General features: G+C 40.5%; 1 protein-coding gene across 1 annotated transcript in view; it reads left to right on the top strand.

The window, feature by feature from the left end:
- TMPRSS11D (transmembrane serine protease 11D) overlaps positions 1 to 22,211 on the top strand; it is a 65,166-nt gene extending 42,955 nt beyond the window's left edge. The window contains exons 7-10 of the mRNA XM_053583501.1: positions 2,747 to 2,924; positions 9,568 to 9,827; positions 12,035 to 12,177; positions 20,749 to 22,211. Coding sequence (XP_053439476.1) covers positions 2,747 to 2,924; positions 9,568 to 9,827; positions 12,035 to 12,177; positions 20,749 to 20,910 — 743 coding nt within the window. The 3' untranslated portion in view covers positions 20,911 to 22,211. The remainder of the gene's footprint in view (positions 1 to 2,746; positions 2,925 to 9,567; positions 9,828 to 12,034; positions 12,178 to 20,748) is intronic.
- The last annotated feature ends 273 nt before the right edge of the window (positions 22,212 to 22,484 follow it).

Here is a 22,484-nt window from a genome sequence, read left to right as displayed (position 1 = left end):
TCTACCCTCACCGCCCTGGCTGTCCAGTGACATTTCTACCCTCACTGCCCTGGCTGTCCTGTGACATTTCTACCCTCACCGCCCTGGCTGTCTGGTGTATTTCTATCCTCACTGCCCTGGCTGTCCGGTGACATTTCTACCCTCACTGCCCTGGCTGTCCGGTGACATTTCTATCCTCACTGCCCTGGCTGTCCGGTGACATTTCTACCCTCACCACCCTGGCTGTCCTGTGACATTTCTATCCTCACTGCCCTGGCTGTCCGGTGACATTTCTACCCTCACCACCCTGGCTGTCTGGTGTATTTCTACCCTCACTGCCCTGGCTGTCCGGTGACATTTCTACCCTCACTGCCCTGGCTGTCCGGTGACATTTCTATCCTCACTGCCCTGGCTGTCCTGTGACATTTCTACCCTCACTGCCCTGGCTGTCCGGTGACATTTCTACCCTCACTGCCCTGGCTGTCCGGTGACATTTCTATCCTCACTGCCCTGGCTGTCCGGTGACATTTCTACCCTCACTGCCCTGGCTGTCCGGTGACATTTCTACCCTCACTGCCCTGGCTGTCCGGTGACATTTCTACCCTCACTGCCCTGGCTGTCCGGTGACATTTCTATCCTCACTGCCCTGGCTGTCCGGTGACATTTCTACCCTCACTGCCCTGGCTGTCCGGTGACATTTCTATCCTCACTGCCCTGGCTGTCCTGTGACATTTCTACCCTCACTGCCCTGGCTGTCCGGTGACATTTCTACCCTCACTGCCCTGGCTGTCCGGTGACATTTCTATCCTCACTGCCCTGGCTGTCCGGTGACATTTCTACCCTCACTGCCCTGGCTGTCCGGTGACATTTCTATCCTCACTGCCCTGGCTGTCTGGTGACATTTCTACCCTCACTGCCCTGGCTGTCCGGTGACATTTCTATCCTCACTGCCCTGGCTGTCCGGTGACATTTCTACCCTCACTGCCCTGGCTGTCTGGTGACATTTCTATCCTCACTGCCCTGGCTGTCTGGTGACATTTCTATCCTCACTGCCCTGGCTGTCCGGTGACATTTCTACCCGCACCGCCCTGGCTGTCCAGTGACATTTCTACCCTCACTGCCCTGGCTGTCCTGTGACATTTCTATCCTCACTGCCCTGGCTGTCCGGTGACATTTCTACCCTCACTGCCCTGGCTGTCCAGTGACATTTCTATCCTCACTGCCCTGGCTGTCTGGTGACATTTCTACCCTCACCACCCTGGCTGTCCGGTGACATTTCTATCCTCACTGCCCTGGCTGTCTGGTGTATTTCTACCCTCACTGCCCTGGCTGTCCTGTGACATTTCTACCCTCACTGCCCTGGCTGTCTGGTGGTATTTCTACTCTCACAACTCTGGCTATCTGGTGACGTTTCTATAGACTTTTATGTCTGCTGGCACTATTTGTGTGGCTTCTCTTAACCACCAGAATTGCTTGTTTGGGGAATATTTAGGTTAATCATAAGATACAATAAAAAGAATTATAAAGGGCGGCACCTATGGCTCAGTGAGTGGGGCGCTGGCCCCACATACAGGAGGTGGCGGGTTTGAGCCCAGCCCTGGCCAAAGAGAATTATAAAATTTTATCAGTTTGGTGTCTATAGTCTGAAGGAAACGTTACTATTTTCCAACATAATTCTATATACTCTCCAATTAGGGCAGCAGAAATATAATCTCTAGAAAAACATCAGTTTACTTGTCTGGCCAAAAGAGTATAGTTAGGGATTAATTCAACGTGCATGTATAGCCAGCCTGTCTCAGATGCTTATGGGATTTCATAAGGTGAAGCCACCCTCCCAGGCTGTCCCACTTCATTACACATTCAGCCCATGCTAACTTCTAATGAGACAGTGTGTACATGATTTACTCAAGAATCTGCAGGGAAGGAATCTGCATGCCATGTGTGTTCTCAGGGGAAGCTGGCTCTCCCCTACCTGGGAAATCTACTAGAAAAGAAAAGCCTAAGGTAGGTGTTCTGCTGACACAGAGCGGCACTGGGAGCCAGCCCGGCAATGGAAATCGTGTGATTGAGTAAAGAAAACAAATCATGGAAATGGGATTTGAGAGGGATTAATGGTCAGCCCACTCAGCCGGTGTCAGCACTGGCCAGTGGAAGGCTTGGGTTCCTGCTGAGACTCTTAACTAAGCCTTACACATATACATGCTCTGGGGTGCTCCACAGGCCTTGGGGTGCTCTGTGGCCTCCAGCAGCTCCTTTTGAGGGCACTTTGGTGAGACACAGTCAGGCCTGGCGGTGGCTGAGCCTCTGCCATGAGCTTTTAGAGAGACCAGTTTTCTCCAGTGTCAATGTACACACGAATTTCTCTCCAAAAGCAGCTTCTGATATGTCCCTGGTGTCCGTGTTCAGCATTTCTGACAAGCTCTGGAATGTCCACAGGGCATGCCCTGAGCAGCAGGGCTTCGGGAGGAAGGCAGTGTCCCCATGTGTGTGGCCTGAGAGTGTGCATCCAGCGCTGACCACGCATAACCCCTATGTGTCAGCAATCCAGAGAACTCTGAAGCTTTTCTAGGTTTTGAAACCCAGATGTCAATTAAATTCAGAAGCGCCCTCTAAAAGCAGCCTGTAAGCACAGTAGACACTCTGCTCATGCTTTTTGGAAATTCTCACATCCTCTGGGGAACAGTACATGGGAGATGTGAATTACACAGTATCCCCAGGTACAAATGGACCTGCTCTTTCAAGCAAACTGATGCCTTTTTCTCATCAGAATGTGGGGCTCGTCCAGACTTACTAACTCTGTCTGAGGAGAGGGTCACTGGAAGCTCTCGGGCACAGGAGGGCGACTGGCCATGGCAGGTCAGCCTGCAGGTGCACGGTGCCCACCACTGCGGAGGTGTCCTCATCAGTAAGGCCTGGGTGCTGACGGCAGCACACTGCTTCAAAAGGTAAGGTAGCAGCCTCCTCCCCCTCTGGGGACAGTTAGAGTAGACAACTGCAGAAAGACTCTACCCACTGCCCCAGGATTGGACTGAGCCAGAAATAATTCAAAGCAAAAAGAAAGTCTTTTCTTCCTATTCATGAGAGCAAAAATAGTATTTCTCCTTTAGCTTGCTAATTTACCCCTATTTCTCTGTTTCAGATTATAGCATATCATCATAGTTTTTACAAAGATTTATATGTCAGAATGTTTAATCTAAATCTTGGTCATGCAAGCTTAAGAAATTTACTGAACTGCCACAAACCTCATTTGTTTTTCAAGTTGGGACAATACCATCATCTATGTCTTAACATGATTGGTAGAATCAAGTACATTAATGTCGACCTGTACTAAATGCTAACAAAATGAATTGCTTTACAAGATTTGAACATGATATCATGGAAGCTGGTTACCCTAGAGATTGTCCCAGGCCGTTAATTTATTCTTCAGAAAAATAATTGAGTATCTAGTATGAGCACAGTGTTCCATAAAAAGAAGCTACAATATACACAGAATACTGCCTCTGCCTTCAAGGAGTTTATATTCTAATGATGGAATTAGAATGCACAAAACAATGAGTGAGGAATATAAATAAAGTAAGTTTAGACAGGCTATGAGAATTCTTAATTGAGGTGACTCAGCACTATTGCTGACACCAGGGTATTGTACCCTTTCAGCAAAGAAAAGATTATACTGCTCATAATAGGAGGATTTTAGGCTTCAGCATGACTAAAATCTATTAGTTCCAGATCTGCCTTGTTACTAAGGCATCTTAGATCTCAACAATCATGAACTAAACTCAAAAAGTTCACCCAGAACTGTGATGGTGATCTGTGTGTTGGGCTGGTCTTCATCTGCCTCCTTCCCACCCCAGTACCCCTAACCCTTTCAGCCTCCACGGTCAGGCCCAGACTCACTTCCCGGAGCCTGTGCCTTGAGCTTTAGAGAAACAGCCCTACCCTCATCCGCAGACTCTGTCTATATTTCCTTACCTCTGAGCATCTGCTCAGTCTGCTTCTTCTCTCTGAAATGTTAATATCCTTCTAAATCTCCATTTCTACCTATTCGAATTTTTTGAAATCTTGACAATTTTAAAGAAGTCTTTTTCAGACTTGAGGGCACTCCCTGTAACACAGTGCCACAGTGTTACAAACTATTTGTTACAAAACCAGAACAGAGTTTCTAAATTAAATCTTTAGTAAACCCCAAATTATTCCAAATTTTTCTTATAGCTATCCAATAACTTAAAATTTTTATACACCATGAATAAATTTGAAATTTTAAAAGATACTCCCAGAATTATGAAATTTTTTATTTAGGGTGGTTGTCACTGAGAGCAGCAGTGACAGACACTTGGTCCTCACTGAGACCCTGCAGAGACACTTGGTCCTCACTGAGACCCTGCAGAGACACTTGGTCCTCACTGACAGCCAACATCATACTTGGTCCTCCCTGAGAGCTCACAGAGGCACTTGGTCCTCACTGAGACCCCACACAGACACTTGGTCCTCATTGAGACCCCACAGTGACACTTGGTCCTAACCTAGACCCCACAGTGACAATTGGTCCTCACTGAGAGCCCACGCAGACACCTGGTCCTCACCGAGACCCTACAGAGACAGTTGGTCCTCTCTGAGAGCCTGTAGTGAATCTTGGTCCTCAATGAGACCCTGCAGAGACACTTGGTCCTCACTGAGACCCTGCAGAGACACTTGGTCCTCACTGAGACCCTGCAGAGACACTTGGTCCCACTGAGACCCTGCAGAGACACTTGGTCCTCACTGAGACCCTGCTGTGACACTTGGTCCTCACTGAGACCCTGCAGAGACACTTGGTCCTCACTGAGACCCTGCAGAGACACTTGGTCCTCACTGAGACCCTGCAGAGACACTTGGTCCTCACTGAGACCCTGCAGAGACACTTGGTCCTCAATGAGACCCTGCAGAGACACTTGGTCCTCACTGAGAGCCTGCAGTGATGCCTCGTTGGGGCATGACTAGCCTTATCTCAGAGCACACAGATGTGACCAGGCCTGACAGAGAGGGGCTATCACATTTCCATCTCTTCTGTGAAGCTCTCTCCTTGCTCTCTTCCCATCAGGTTCCCCAGAAGCTGGTCTGTCTGTAACAGCTGTCCTTGTGATTTCAGAGTTTGCTTGTTCCTGCCAGATGCCCCCACTAGTGTGCTGAGCTCCCAGATGCTCAGATGTTGGTCATATGAAGGAGGCACTGGGTGATGGCTTGCTAAACACAATTAATAAAAACAACCATTACCTTCATTGAGTGCTTAACCTGAGCCAAGCACTGTGTTTGACATAACCGAGGTCCCTTAACAGCGGGGAGAGTGTCAGTCACAGTCTACATATATATAACCTGAGAACCAGAGACGTTAATTAACTTGCTGTAAATAATGATCTAATGTGTGGCACAGCCAAGTCTTAAGTATAAATCTCACTGGTTCCAAAGCCATGCCCTTATTCACTTGCTGGGGAGAGAGAAAAGGAAGAACAGAAAGAAAGGAAGAAGGGAGTGGGGAAGAGAAGAGAAAGGGGGAAGGCAAGAAAGAAGGGCCTTTTCAGAGTCTCCATTGTAAAGACTGTGACCAAAAGTAGATATGTGTAAAAAAATCATAGCTTTGTTTAGTATTTTTTCTTCAGAATTTTTAACTAGGGTTTACTCTTACACAAGCTATTATACCTTGTAAAAGTATTTTTCAGATAAATGATTTTTATTTCCTATGTGAATGCCACTACCTAAATTCCACAGAATTCTTCAATTAGTGTTATTTGGTCACATTTTATTTTGGTAATGTGAAGTTAATCAGCCCCTAGTCCACAGATCTTCACTTTCATCAGTCAGTACAAGGCCTTTTCTCACTTTATGCTTTTTCCTCCTGTCATCCCTGGATGCCCCCGGGTGGCCTCCTCCCCCACACGCCTCACACGGACCTGTGTGAAATACATCTTCAGTACACCTATGCCTGCAGAACCCACAGTGGCATGTGTGTGCGGGGAGGGTGTCTTTAATTTATGTGAGTGACACTGTGTATGTGTTACACAGTGTTTCTTGCTGTTTTCACTCAAGCCTGGGATTTTCATCTGGTCTCCTGCTGCACAACTTTCTGTCACATGCACCCATCACATGCCTCTGTTACACGCACTTGTCACATGCATCTATTACACACACCCATTATACGGACCCCTCACACACATCTGTCAGACACACCCATCACACTCACCCATCACATGCAACCATCACATGCACCCATCACATGCATCTGTCACAAGCATCTGTCACATGCATGTTACCCACACCCATCACATGCTCCTGTCACATACACACCCATCACATGCATGTCACATGCACCCTTCACATGCATCCATCACACACACCTGTCACACACATCTGTTACACACAGCCATCATATGTACCTATCACATGCACCTTTCACACATGCCCATCACATGCATCCCCATGTTCTTCACCAAACTAGGTTGCCCTTGTCTCACTGCCACACAGCACATACATGTCTTTCCATTAGCCTTCAGGAGTATCTTTGTAACGCATACTCACTAGTACACACTCAGTGTACTGTGTATGGCAGAATGCTTTCTGGAAGCGTGCATCTTCCCCCCAGTAATGCAAAAATAGCTCCAATTTCTTTCTGCACCAACATTTGTATTATTCTCTTGTTTAATTTTTGTCATTCTTTTATATATACATTACATACCCATTTTTATGATTTCATTTTCTCAGATTACTGGTGAGTTTGAGTATCTTCACACATGTCTAGGAAGTGTTTAGGTTTCCCCTTCATGAGTTTCCATGAATATTCTTTTTCTACTTTATAATGGTTTCCAGTTCATTTATTATTGGTTTATAAACTTTTTAAATACTACAAAATTTTAGATGTTATACATTGCCAATATGTTTAATAATAGCCTAAGGTTTTCTTATGTAAATTTATTTATGGTATGCTTAATTTTTATTTAATGAAATTCATTCATTTTTTACTTTTTGGTTTGTATTTTTTATATTTTTCTAAAAACTTCCAAATACTAGATCACAAAGATAATGTCGTCCTTTTCTTTAATGCCAGTGCCCACCCTCACTCTCTTCCCACATGTGTATATACACCCATATTGCTTACATGTGCACACTTCATAAGTTTATGAAAAAAATGAAACTTAAAGATAAAAATAAAACATATAAACTTTATTTTTTTCAACATAAGCTCCATTAAGTTCAAGGCACTTTTTAAAATAATGATTCTATCCATTGAATCCATCCCTAAAGAGCCAGCAGTCCTGGAAATTAAACCCTATCAATGCAGAGTTTTTATATTATTAACTAGAGAAAAAATGAGTACCTTTAAAAGTTTATTTTTTTCCTAGTTGAGACAGAGTCTCACTTTGTCACTCTCAGTAGAGTACGTGACGTCATAGCTCACAGCAACCTCAAATTCTTGGTCTCAAGTGATTCTCCTGCCTCAGCCTCAGTCTTTGAGGACCTCAGTTATGCCTCATTCTCTTGCTTCAGCTATTCTTTGGAGACAGGGTCTTGCTCTTGCTCAGGCTGGTCTCGAACTCATGAGCTCAGGCAATCCATCACCTTGGCCTCTCAGAGTGCCTTTAAAAGTCATAACTATAACTCAGACTTTATCTTACAAATGCAAACAAATTATATGTACCCTCAGACTAATCCCCCCCAAATTTTTAAAGATTAGGAAACAAAAGATGTCAGAAGGGGCCAAATCAGGACTGTAAGGTGGATGCCTAATGATTCCCACTGAAACTCTTGCAAACTTGCCGTTGTTTGATGAGAGGAGTGAATAGGAGCACGGCAGAGAAGGACTCTCTGAAGATCTCCAGGATGTCTTTCTGCTGAAGCTTTGGCTAACTCTCTCAAAACACTCTCAGAATGAGCAGATGTTATGCTCATTTGACACTCCAGAAAGCCAACAAGCAGAATTCCTTGAGCACCCCAAGCCCTTCTGGCTGGTCCACTTCTGCTTTGACTGGACCCTGTCCACCTCTTGGTAGCTTGCTCTAATTTGCTTTGTCTTCAGGATTGTGCTGGGCAGGGCATGTTTCATCTCCTACTAAATTCTCCCAAGAACTGCTTCAGGACCGTGATCCCACTTGTTTAAAATTTCCATTCAAAGCTCTGCTCCTCTCTGCAGCTGATCTGGTGCAGCAGTTTGAGCGCTTGTCAGGTAGACTTTACATTTTTGGTCAGAATTGTGTACCTGGAGCCACTGGGCTGCTATGTTGTGGCTACTGTTTCTGCTGTTTGTCACTGGTCCTGTTCAGTCAGGGCACAAACAATGTGGATGGCCTGCCCCTGCGAGCTTCTTCAGCATCAGCTTGTTCCTTTTTTTTTTTTTTTATACCATTTGACATATTTTCATCATCACACTGGTTAACACAGCCTTCCTGGCATTTTCTTAGTTATTGTGTTAAAACATTTATATTCTACATTTAGTAAGTTTCACATGTACCCTTGTAAGATGCACGGTAGGTGTAGTCCCACCAATTATCCTCCCTCCACCCAACTTCCCCCCTCCACTCCCCTCAGCTTGTTCCTTCTTAAAATTAATTATCCATCTGTCAACTGTGGATTTCCTTTGGGCATTGCCTCAATAAACTTTTTATAAAGTACCAATAATTTCATCATTCCTCCACCCAAACTTCACCATAAATTTGTTGATTTTTTTGTGTGTCTGTTTTGTTTTGTTTTACTTCAATTTTTTCAGACTTAATGCTGCTATGATAGGGCCTCTTTTCAGATTGATGTCTCTCTTTTCTTTTTTTCCTTTTTAGTGCTTCAAACTAGATCCTGACCAGACATGTTATAACAAGTCAGTACAAGTTCATTTCAGTGAAAAACAAATTTGAAATCCAAACATGCATAGTTTGTTCATGATATGCATTCTCCATGAACTTTCTGAAGACCTTTATATATATATATGTATATATACACACACACACACGTGACAAAATTTCCAACAATTATCAGACTTAGTGCAGAAAAATCATTCATGTATTAATATGACAAGGATGCCTTTTGTCATAACTACTATTTAAATGTAGCTTCTGGCTAAAAGTAAGGAGAGGAGAAAGGAAGAGATGGATTAAAATTTCAATGTTCATACTTCAGATTTCTAGTTTCCTGCATGGAAGGGTGTGGAAGAGGGAGAAATCAAGAAGGAAATTTGGTTATAGGAGCTATCTTCAAAGTATCAGAATATCCTCACTGGAATAGAAAAATACCAAGATGTTCCTTACACCAAGATTGTTTTCTAAAATCTTTCTCAATTCCTTTAGACAAATGGCCACTCATTTTTTGTGTGAAGAGTTAAACATATTGGGCGGTGCCTGTGGCTCAAAGAAGGAGGGCGCCAGCCCCATATACTGGAGGTGGAGGGTTCAAACCCAGCCACCGCCAAAAACTGCAAAATAAAAAGGTTAAACATATTTACCAGCTTCTAATGCCGAAATATATTGTGAAGAGATACAGATCCGATAGTTCCTAGATGGCGATGGGGGTTGATAAATACAAATCTAAATGCTCATAAACTCCCTATTCAAATGGCATGTTTTCTATTTGTAGCAACTCTAATCCTCAGGAATGGGCAGCCACCTTTGGTATTTACACCGTATCTCCTCTGCTGAGAATAGGAGTCAGAAGCATTATAATCCACGACAGTTATAAACCTGCAACGCATGAGAATGACATTGCAGTCGTGCAACTTGAAAACAGTGTCACTTTTGACAAAAACATCCACAGGGTGTGTCTCCCGGAGGCTGCCCAGAACATCCTGCCAGGCTCTCCAGCCTTCGTGACAGGATGGGGCGCGCTGGAGTATGGCGGTGAGTGTCTCGGGGAAAATATAGACTTTAACAGTAAACCAACCTCCCTTTATTTGCTGTTAAGTAATTTTTTTAACTAGGAAACACATAGAGGACAGATTCTACAGACAAAACCATCCCATATTTTAATCACTCTAAGCTCCGGCTAGCCCTGAATTTCCTCAGCAAAGCAAAACAATGCCCCTAGAAATTATCAGAAATTCTCGATTCCTGTAATGGCAGCTCCCTGGAAGGCTGTGTCACGTGGAACCTCTTAGCCTTAATCATCTGATCTGGAGCTCCAGAAAAGGAAAAATTTCATGTCCGATAGAATTATTATATGTAAAAACCATTTCTTTGGAACCTTCAGCCCTCAAGATCCCAGCATCATGACTACACTTGCAACACAGCTGATCTTAGGCTCACTGCCCTGTGTCAGTGTTGCCTCTTGTGGGAGCAGTGGAGCTGGAGATGCCAGGGCTCTCTTACTGGGTGCAGTTCTCAGCATCACAGGCATCTGTGGGGGATATGCTCCAAAGAGAAACGGACAGATGTGACTTTGAAGGACCTCCGGAATCAAACCTTGCCCTAAAAACCTTTGTGCTGTTGAGACTAAACGTGAGCTTTGCTGTCTGAAAGTTTCCAAGAAACAGTAAATAGGAGAGTTTCATATTCTTTGTTGTTTCCCTTAAAATGGGAACAAATTGATAAATGGGAAAAAAAAGTTTCTTTACAACAAGTGATGTACTAAATAATTCAGCCTATAATTTGTATGTGCTGGTTAGAAAGGGGGTCCAAGAAGTAAGATGGTTAAAATTTACATAAGTAATTCACAGTTTTAGAATTTTCAAACAGGAAGAAGGAAGCTTTTGCCCAGAATCCTAGGAAATCTCCACTGTTAAGATATAATTACTGACTCCTACAGTGTTGAGGAGTCTTTTCTCCTTGTTTTTATTATATTTTTGTTTTATCACTCAAGTTAATATGGTATTTAGATATCGCATAGCCAAAAATTGAAACATTTTTCTTTGGATAAAAAACATTTAGAAAGATGTATTCAGTATATCTGATATTGAAATAGAAAACATATTTAATGTAAAAACAAAACCCTTTATAGAATTATAAATTATCATTATAAATTATAAATCTCTTGGAAAAGAGATTTAATTTGAAAAAGAAATAAACTTGAATTAACTGAGTAATATCCCTAAGATGAGAAGTACTAAATTAAATATAAGCCCATTATGTTGTCAAAAAAAAATTCTCAAATACAGTAATTCTATAATATAGTAATTGGAAATTTAAAAGGAAGTGATAAGGAAACATGAATTATTTAGTAATTCAGAGATTCTATATGACTCAAACAGCTTTCCTATAAAGAAATGACTTTAACAGCCCTTAAGATATTAATCACTCTTTAAGGTGTGATGGGACCAAACAAATCCTGCCTCTATGGCAGCACACTCCATGTGTATACAATCCATGCTCATACTTGTTTATTGAATGAGTAGTATGAAAATTAAAAGGAGGGTAATGTGAGAGAGCAAATTGGACCAAGAGGAACATAAAATATCTTCCCAGGAATGGAAGAGCAGCTTCAACAACTTACCTGGGCTTTCTCCAAGGACTAATACAAAGCATTACTTGTTCTAGAAAATGTTTTATTGTGTTTTCTTTTTGACCCAAAGTAACTTGGAATAATAAATAATGTTTATGCCAGTCATGAAAAAATATCATAGTGCCCTTTTGAGAGTGCATCAATATAAAATTAGTTAATTTTTTAGTCTTGGAACCAGAGTGGTTTCTCTTTTGCTGCTCTATTAAAGGTTACTCAATATGAAATCTTCACATCCAAAATCCATCAATGGATAATTCAAATACTACCAGACAATTTTAAGGCAGAAAATTTATTTGTTTTCTCTGAAGATCTAAGGGCCACTGTAACACAAAGCTAAGAAAAAATAAATGTGACAGGGTTATGCTTCTCTGAAGATGTAAGGGCCACTGTAACACAAAGCTAAGAAAAAAATGTGACAGGGTTATGCTTCTTTCTCTCTTATGGGGATTTTTTTTCTGGGGAGAAATCCCATGTACATCTTTGGGAGCTTTTTCTATTTTGCTGAATAGGAATTAATGTTTGGAGTACATTTATTTATTTTTAAGTTCATCATAAAATTATTAATATACATATTCCAAAGGCCATTTTTTTCTGCTTTTATACTAAACAGGCAACACAGTTATGGATCTAAGGCAAGGACAGGTCAGAATAATAAGTAATAACATGTGCAATGCACCATCTGGCTATGATGGAACCATCCTGTCTGGAATGCTGTGTGCTGGGACACCGCAAGGCGGAGTGGACGCATGCCAGGTAAGCGCATGACAGTCTCATGCTCCAAAGCTCAGAAGCACCCGATAGCATGCAATACCTTGGTTGGTATAAAAGTAACAGTTACAGTACACAGCCCTAATCCCCTAAAAATGTATGATCTAGATTTTAGAAACACGATTCTTTTATGAAGTCAATCTATCACAAAAACACTAATTCTGAGAAGCCAGATCACAGAGTTTGCTCTGTGCAAAGCTCAAGAGTCAGAAAGACCCGGTTTGAAGTATTTAACCTCCATAATAATAATAGTACCTAACTTTTTGGGTACTACAGATTAAATGAAAATTAAATATGTCAGGCACATACTAAGCAACACAGATTTCTATTTTACCATTGTTGTTAATGTGGACCATGGTTCCTAGAATTAATAACATAAATCTCCATGTTCTAACTGCTATGGAAGATTAAATAAAAACATTTGAGTCATAGACAATCAGTGAATTTTAAGATAATAATTGGAACACCTTAAAGATATAAAATTTATACAAAAAGATTAGTTATTTGAGTCACAATAGCACTCACAATAGGGAAACAGCATGAAAAGAAAATACATAACTAGTTAGATCTAGTCAGGGATTTTTTTTTAGAGATACAGTCTCACTTTATCACTTCGGTAGAGCACCGTGGCGTCACAGCTCACAGCAACCTTCAACTCCTGGGCTTAGGTGAATATCTCTTGCCTAAGAGACAAAAGCAACCAACTATGAAAGTCTCAATTCAAAGTAGTTAAAATGAAATTTAAATAATAACATTTTAAGTTAAATTATCTAAACTTAATTGATGTGGTTATATCTTATGGCATGATACATTTTTTATTGATTTCAATAGATTTAGTGGGGTACAAGTTGAATTCCCCTACATATATATATATATATATATATATATAGTGGGGAATCTGGGCATTTAATGTACACATCACCCTAATTGCCATACAGATAATTTCTCATTCCTCATCCCTGCCCATCTCCCCTTTAAGTCCTCAGTGATCATTCTACCATACTGTGTGCCATGGTTTAGCTGCCACTTTTAAGGGAGAAGGTGGCATTTGCTTTTCTGTTCCAGAGTCACTTGATTTAGGATAATCACTTCAAGTTCCATCCAATGCTGCCAAAAAACGTTATTTCATTCTTTCTTATCACTGAGTAGTACCCCATGGTAGATAAATACCATGCTTTCTTGATGTGCTAATCAACTTAGGTTGATTCCTTAACTTTGCAATTGTGAATTTTGCTGAGATAATGTTTATACAAGTGTGGGTATGTTTTGGATATGATGATTTCTTTTCCTCTGGGTCGATACCTAATAGTAGGATTGGAGGACAGAATGGTAGATAAACTTTTAGTTCTTTGATAAATCTCCCTACTGATCTCCGACAGTGTATAAGTATACCCTTTTCACTGCATCTGTGCTAACGTTATTTTTTTTTTTTTTTACTTTTTAATAATGACTGTTCTAATTGGAATTGGGTAGTATCTCATTGTGGTTTTAATTTGCATTTTTCTGATGACTGGTGATGTTGAGCAGTTTTTTCCACACATTTCTTCTCCTTTTGAAATGCCAGTTCATGTCATTTCCCTGCTTTTTAATGGGGCTATTTGTTTTCTTCTTGCTGTGTAGAGTTCTTTGTAGATTCTGGATATTCATCCTTTATAGGACATGTAATCTGCCAATATGTATTTTTCTCTCATTCTGTAGGTTTTCTGTATATGCTCTTGATTATTTCTTTTGCTGTACAAAAACATTTTAGTTAATTACCTCTCATTTATCTATTTTTGTTTTATAATGTTTGCCTTGGGGTCTTTGTCAGAAATTCTTTGCTTAGGCCAATGTCCAGAAGAGGTTTTCCTAGGTTTTCTTCTAAGATTTTTTTTTTCTTTCAGGTCTTACACTTAAGTCTTCAGTCTATCTTGAGTATATTTTTGTGTATGGTGAGAGATAGGGATCCAGTTTCATTCTTCTGCATGTGGCTACCCAATTTTCCCAGCACCATTTATTGCAGAGTGTGCCCTTTCCCCAGTATGTTTTTGTCTGCTTTATTGTAGATCAGTTGGTTGTAGATATATGGTTTTATTTCTGGGTTCTGTATTCTGTTCCATGATCTATGTGTCTATTTTAATGCCAATATCATGCTGTTGGGTTTCTGTAGTCTTATAATATAATTTGAAGTTAGGTAATCTGAGGCCTCCAATTTTGTTATTTTTGCTTAGGATTGCTTTGGCTATTCAAGCTCTTTTTGGTTTCATATGAATTTTAGAATTTTTTTATAATTCTGTGAAAAATGATGTTGGTATTTTGATAAGAACTGAATTGTGTCTATAGATTGCTTTGGGTGGTATGATAATTTTAGCAATACTGAGTCTTCCATTTCATGAGAATAGACTATTATTTCATTGTTGGTGTAATCAGTGGTTTCTTTCATCAATGATTTGTGGCTGTCCCTGCAAAGCTCTTTCACTTCCTTAGTTAAATTTATTCCTATGTATTTTTTTCTGGCTATTATAAATGAGATTGCATTTTCAATTTGGTTCTTAGGTTGGTCATGGATGGTGTATAGAAATGCTATTAACTTTTTATATTGATTTTATAACCTGAAGCTTTGCTGAATTCGTTTACCACATCTAGGAAGAGTCCTTAGGGTTTTCTGTGTTTGAGATTGTATCATCAATAAAAAATGATAATTTGACTTTTACTTTTCCAGTTTGAATGTTCTTCATTTCTTTTTCTTGCCTGATTGCTCTAGCTAGGACTTTCAGTGCTGTGTTGCACAGAAGTAGTAAAATTGGATGTTTTCGTCTTGTTCTACTTCTTAGGGGGAATTCGTCAACATTTCCTCATCTAATATGACACTGGCTGTGGTTTTGTCATATATAATTTTTATTCTTTTGAGATATATTCCTTCTATGTTCAATTTTTGAGGGTTTTTATTGTGAGAGGATCCTGGATTTTATCAAATGCTTTTTCTCCATCTACTGACATGATCACATGGCTTTTGCTTTTAATTCTGTTTGTGTGGAGAATCATTGAATTGTGCATGCTGAACCATCCTTTTATCCCTGGAATGAAATCCCTTCGATCGTGGTGAATCATGCATTTCATGTGCTGTGGGCTTCAGTTTGCTATTATTTTCTTGAGGATTTTTACATCTCTGTTCATCAGAGACATTGGTCTGTAGTTCCCTTCTTTGTGCTGCACCCTTTCTGGCTTCACAGAGTGAGTTGGGGAGGATTCCCCCTTTCTCAGTGTGCTGGAACAGTTTCAGTGGGATTGGCACCAGTTCTTCTTCATATATCCGGTAGAATTTGTCTGTGAATTCATCTGATCCTGAGCTTGTTTTGTTAGATTTTTTATTACTGATTAAATCTTGTTACTCATAATCAGTCTATTCAGGAGTTCTCTTTCTTCCTGGTTCAGTTCAGGAGGTTTTATATTTTCAGGAATTCATCCATTTCCTATGGGTTTTCTAGTTGGTCAGCATATAGATGTTCATAACAGTCTCTGATGATCTTTTGCATTTCTGTGGTGTTAGTTGTAATTCTCTGTTTTCATTTCTGATTGTGTTTACATGGATCTTGTCCCTTCTTGGTTAGTTCAGCTAGTGGTTTATCAATTTTGTTTATCTTTTCAAATAAATGACTTTGTTTTGTTGATCCTTTATAATTTTTTTTTGGCTTCTATTTCATTTAGTCTTGCTCTATCTTTATTTCTTCTGCTAACTTTGAGTTTGTTTTTTTCCTGTTTTTCTACTTCCTTAGGGTGTGATGTTAAGTTACTAATTTGTGATCTTTCTCTTTTCCATGTTGGCATTTAGCACTATAAATTTCCTCTTAGCTTATCAGACAAACTTTGCTTTAAAAAAAATAAAGAAACTTCTTAGCACTGCTTTTACTATATCCCACAGGTTTGAGTATGCTGTATTTTCATTTTCATTCATTTTTTTAACTAATTTTTTGTTTTTTATTATTGTTTCAGGTTAATTTGAGCCTACAACAAATTAGGTCACAATGTTTGCATCTGTTAGGTCGAGTCCCTCTTATAATTGTGTCCTGCCCCCAACAGGTGTGCCATACACCTTAACATTGCACATTAAGTGGGAGCACACCTATCCTTCTCCCTGCCCTCCCCCCTTTCCCACACAAAATTAATTTTCATCTTTATTTCTTCATTGACCCAGTGTGCATTTGGGAGCATGTTGTTTAATGCCATGTGTTTGTATGGCTCCTGAAATTTCTCTTCATATTGATTTCTAGATTTATTCCTCTGTATTCTAGAAAGATATGTGGTATGATTTCAATTTTCTAAAATTCGTTATGACTTGTTTTTACCCTAAAATTGTGGTCTATCTTGGAGAATGTTCCATATACTCTTGAAACTAATGTATATTCTGTAGATGCTGGTGAAACATTCTGTAAACGTCTGTTAAATCCATTGGCTCTAAGGTCCATTTCAAGTGTAGTATGTTTCTGTTGGTTTTGTCTCGATGATCTATCTAGTGCTATGAGTCAGGGGTCGACATTCCCATTAATACTGTGTTGGTGTCCAGCTCTTTCTTCACGTATAGTAATATTTGCTTTGTGAATCTGGGTATTCCAATGATTAGTGCATTTATATTTAGGAACATTATAACCTCTTGCTGAATTGACTTTTTTATGGTTTTTGATTTAAAATCTGTTTTATCTGATGTAAGTATAGCATTTGTGGTTTCTTTTGCATAGAAAATATTTTTCTACTCTTTATTTTCAGTCTGTATGTGTCTTTATAGGAAAGGTGGGTTTCTTGTAACAGCATTTAGTTGGATCATATTTTTTTTAATTTTTTATTCATAGTGCCAATCTATATGTCTTAAGTGGAACATTTAATCCATTTATATTCAAGGTTAATATTGATATGTGAGGCTTTGTTCTTATCATATTTTTAATTGATTTCTAATTTTGTAGATTGTTTCTTTTTCTTTTTGTCTTTGCTGAACTTCCATTGTGTTGCTATTTTATTCCTTTCTCTTTCTCTTTGTGTGATTGTTTTATTAGACCACTGAGTTTTATATTTTCATTGTTTTGTGGCAATGAATACTGGCCTTTAATTTCTATGTTTAAGACATCTTTGAGCCAACCTGGTGGTGACATATTCTTCCAGAATTTGCTTATCTATGAATAACTATTTTTCCTTCACTTATGAAGCTTTTTCTGACAGGGCACAAAATTCTTGCCAGCAATTTTTTTTCTTTCAGCACATTGAAAATGCCAAACTGTTTTTTTTTATGGCCTGTAAGATTTCTTTGAAAAGTTCACTGTTAGTCTGGTGGTATTTCCTTTATAGGTAACTAGACTCTTTTTCTCTTACTAATTTTAAAATGTATTGTTTCACTTTGACTTTAGTCATTCTGATTAAATATGCCAAGATGAAATCCTTTTTGTAATGTATTTGCATGGAGATCATTGGGCCTCCTGTATGTGTGTGTCTAACTCTCTTTAATAATGGGAAATTTTTATTAGTTATCTCCTTAAATAGGTTTACTAAACCTTTTAATCTCTCTTCCCCCTGGGGAATACTAACAATTCATAAGTTTGTTCACTTTATATAATCCTATGTCTCCAAGGCTTTCCTCAATATTTTTTATTTTTGTATCTTTATTTTTGTCTTAGATTCTTTTCTTCTACTTGGTCTAGTCTGTTTTTGAAGCTTCAAATGTGTTTTGTATTTCCTTCAATTAATTTTTCAGCTTCAGAATTTCTGTTTGCTTTTTTAAATGATATCCATCTCCCTGGTAAAATTTTCATTCACATTCTGAATTGATTTTCTGATTTCTTTGGTTTTCAGACTTCTGTTCCATCTCACAGAGCTTCTTTAGGATTAAATCTTGTACTTTTTATCTGGTATTATAAGAAATTCTTTTTTATTGTAATCCATTATTGGACAATTGTTATGCCCTATTTTCTTACTTTTTAATGTTTCCCGTGTCCTTCCATTGATATCTGTGCATCTGACGTAGCAATTGCTTTTTTCAGTTTTTTGAAATTGCTTTCAAAGGGGAGAATTTTTCCTAAAGATGTATATATGTTTTCGGTTTAGTAGGTTTGATTCTGAGTGCCCGTATCAGTATGTAGCCTAGTAGTTTAGTCGTTTTGATTCTGGGTGCCTGCAGTAATATGATCTTTGTATAATTTCTTAGACAGTATTTAGGTCAATGATTGTGATTTCTTTTTCTCAGGGAACAGTTATTAGTTGAAGCTGTGATGAAGTGTTGCCAGGGACTTGAATGGCTGCCACACCAGTCCTTGGCCCCTACAGTGGAAGCAGCAGGCTGAGTGGGCCTGACTTTAGGCCCCAGAACAGCCTAGGCTGGTGATGTTACTGTGTCCTGGGGGCCAATCCTTGGGCCTTCAGGTGGCCTACTCAGAAACTAGTAGTAGGAGCAAAAGGCCAGGTGTGTATGTGGGTTCTTAGGGTCCTGAGCAGCTGTGTGATGTGGGAGGTGGCAGTTTTGGTGGTGTAGCCACCTACCCTGTTTCCCCTAAAATAAGACATCCTCCGAAAATAAGACCTACTTACAGGAAAGATAAGATGTCCCCTGAAAATAAGACCTAGAGCATCTTTGGGAGCACACCTTAAAATAAGACCCTGTTTTATTTTCGGGGAAACAGGGTAGTAGGACTCAAGTGGTCCATGTTGATGTTGCTGGTAGCTGTATTGGGTTAGGCAAGCTGCTTCCAAGTCCTATAGCCCCCTGTGATGGGATGAAGAGTGTTGTCCTAGGTATGCATAGGAGAGCTTGGCCTCCTCTGTCCCTGGTGGGTGGTGGCTGCAAGGTTCACATCACCTTGAATTTGGCCTGAGGGTGGGGTCAGCCCAGCATTAAAATACAACCAGCTTTGGTCTTGCCATCAAACAGGGCTGGGTCCCTATCAGGCAAGTGGCATGGGCAAGAAATTTTGGGGGTATCATGTTCATGTGTCTCAGTCTCACAGAAATCCAGAACAAAGAGGTGGGAACTGTCCTAAGCATGTGTAGGAGCGCTTGGGCTCCCCTGTCCCTCAGCTGGTGGGACTGCAGCTGTGTCAGTCCAAACACATCTCAAAGGTGAAGAACTTCCCAGCTTTAAACTCTCAAAATAGTTCCCTGGGCCTGTGCCCAGAGAAGGTGGGGTCTTTCTGTGCCATCAGGAGACTGTGGAGTGCAATTTTCTCGAGACGCAGTCCCAAAGCAGCCAAATACAGAATAGTGTTCACTATCCCAGATATTGGGAACCTGGTTTCCTCGCCCCTCCCCAGCAAGGACAGACCTGGGGCCACATCAGCCCAAACTCAGCCTGAAAATGCTATGGGTCCACCCAGGCAGCAGTGTGGGCAAGAAACTGTGGACAATGCCTATATTCACAGTTTCACCTTCACTCAGTCTCACCTTCACTCACAGCAGACCTTTCCCAGGGTGTGGGCCCCTGGGCACCTCTTCCCCCTCAGAGCCCTTCATGGGCCTATGCCCAGACCCTCAGCGTGTAACCTGCTCAAGCTGCTCCAGGCTCAGCTGCTTGTGGTGTTCCATGTGAGTCCCTTTTGGGAGCAAACTTTTTGTGAAACCTCCAAGCAACTGCCTATATCATGCCGTGGGTCAGGGAGTTCTCTTGTAGCCAAAACTGTAAATGTTTCTCTCAGAGAACAGAGCCCTGGGGGCTTTTCTCATGTTGTTTCCCTGCATCCAGGTCTTGGATGGCTAAGACCTCTCCAAACTCCTTCATTCACCAAATGTTTCCTTAGCATTTCCAAAGGCTAGAAGCTTGGGCTGCAGCAGTGTCCAGCACAGGTGTGCCCCTTTTCCTCTTGGGTTTTACTGTACACCTGGGAAAACAGACCTTGAATAAGGATCACAAATGCAGTGAGAGCTGTAGAGACAGTGGCTGCTGTGCTGGGGACAGGGAACAGCAGGAGCAAGTTCAAACAGGCACACAAGTATGTGTTTATAGTCACGAGTCTCACTCACCTTCTGGTCCTTAGCACCCTCCATGGTGTGTGATATATAGTGTACCATCCAAAAGTATTCTTTTGGTGAATAATTGAAGGTAAATGTAATATGTGCAGTAAGCAAAACATACCTATGAGACCCTTAATAACCAATCAACAATAAACCAACCAACCTAGAACTATGTATACATGAAGTAGTCGAGTTGGGAAAGAAGCAATGACAGAGAAATACACGGGATGAAGGTGTTCTCAAGAAGACACTAATCACACCCAAATCTGAAACAGGAGAGAGTGGGGAGGGCAGGCAGGTCATAGACGGCTTCCTGCAGGTGGTGAGCCGGGTAGGGGGAGGCAGTGGGGCAGTGACAGAGGAGGTCTGGGAGTGCCCACCTCAGCTTCTCCTCAGACGTGCTGAAGGGACAACTCATATCCTCATATCCTTGGTAATTTTTGCATTCCTTGGTATAATATTTCAAAGGGAAATAGGCTGACTTTATTAATATAATGGATGTGACTTGTTCCTCAACTGTTATAAAAAAAAATATGCTTAATATTTTGGGCTTGTCTTTGCACTTAAGTAATCAATCACTGTTTCCTCCAGGGTGACTCTGGTGGCCCACTGGTCCAAGAAGACTCACGGAGGCTTTGGTTCCTGGTGGGGATAGTGAGCTGGGGAGACAGGTGTGCCCTGCCAGATAAGCCCGGAGTGTACACCCGAGTGACAGCCTACCGCGACTGGATCGCCCAGCAAACCGGAGTCTAGTGCAAAGAGTCATCTCTGTTGCCATGTGTATAGAGTGTCCCTGTTTAAACTTCAAAACTATTTTTCAGCTGAAAAAGAAACTACAAGTACCTTATTTAAACATCATATTATATAAATATGGTTTAATAAGTGCTAATCTTTCTTTATTACTATAGGTTTTTGTTTTCTCAAGTAAACTATATGAATATTGCATATTATTGTGACCATGTAACAGAAGAAACATATTAAACAAATCACAAAATTAACAATTTCATTACAATCGTGGTAAGTGCTGGTAGGAAGGAAAACAAGCACAATAAGAGTGTGTAACAGAGGAGCCTGGACAAGTCTGAAGGTCAAAGGGACCTTTTCTCAGGGAGCTGACAAGTGAGCAAAGTGCAGGAACTTGGGAAGAAAGAAATGCTGCAACAACATTCAAGTCAGAAAGAATAGTGTGAGGCAAGGAAAACACGATTAATTTAAAATTTCTGTTTACTCAATATTTTATAGGTAGTGAGTCCTAAAATTAAAAGTGTGAAACCATTGCATAGTCTGTATCAACCTTAATTATGCTGTAAGAATATGCTTCCACAGAAACTAACTATGAATTTCAGGTACCTAAAATGAGAGCTTAAATAGTTCACTCTTCAACTGAGACCAAGAGAATTATAAATATTTTTTTAACTTTTATTAAAAACACCCTTTATCTACATAAAGGAGAGACTACATCTAGTCCATACAGAAGCCACACAACCTACTTAGGTATTTTACGACAAATAATATTAATTTTAACAACTAAAGATTAGGTAAGAATTCCCCACCATGGACTTCCCACCACTGCCAGTTATTTTTGAGAGTGAAAGGATCCTCAGCTGCTAAATCCAAGTAATGAATGAAAGAGGAAAAAAAGAAAGATGTAATTTGACAGAGAAAAGTTAAATGGGTTAATACCAATAAAACTATCTTGAAAAAAGAAGGAACTTTCTCTCTCTTTCACACACACACCACCAAATAATATAAATAAAATCCATAAAGCTATTCAGGCACAGTGCTCCGCGCAGTGAGCTCCCACATGCTCTCAGGGCCCCTAACAGCTGGCTGCACCCACCTGCACCTCCGCCTAAACTCTGCAACTGGGGCTGGCACAGCTTCGTGCACCATGCGGGAAATTTCTTGTACTTCCTAATGTAAAATTATGAAAAGGCCTACATTAAAGCTGTTTCTTTCACTGGAAAAACAAGTTGAAAATGTAACCAACTCTTGGTGAAATATACAAATAAACGTTTGCTACACTTTATGTCAAATAAACTTTTAAAATTGTTTCCCAGCCCAATTATTTACAAAATTTATGATTTCTGAAGGACAATCCAAAACAACTTATTTAATTGGCTCTTCAGAGAGAGAATTGCCCTCTGGACTCCAGCCTTGGAGTTTCCTGCTCCACGTGATCAGGCCCCAAACTGCTGCAGGTGGGCCTAGCACTCCCGCCACACATGTGAGGACAGGGCCAAGCCAGCATCTGAGTGAGACTTCTGCTGGGTGGGTATGTGCACGTGTGTGCATGTATATGTGCGTGTGGTGTGTGTATGCACATG

The sequence above is a fragment of the Nycticebus coucang genome, chromosome 1, assembly GCF_027406575.1.
Source record: "Nycticebus coucang isolate mNycCou1 chromosome 1, mNycCou1.pri, whole genome shotgun sequence".
In the NCBI taxonomy this organism is placed as follows: domain Eukaryota; kingdom Metazoa; phylum Chordata; class Mammalia; order Primates; family Lorisidae; genus Nycticebus; species Nycticebus coucang.
This window is presented reverse-complemented; position numbering and strand designations above follow the sequence as displayed.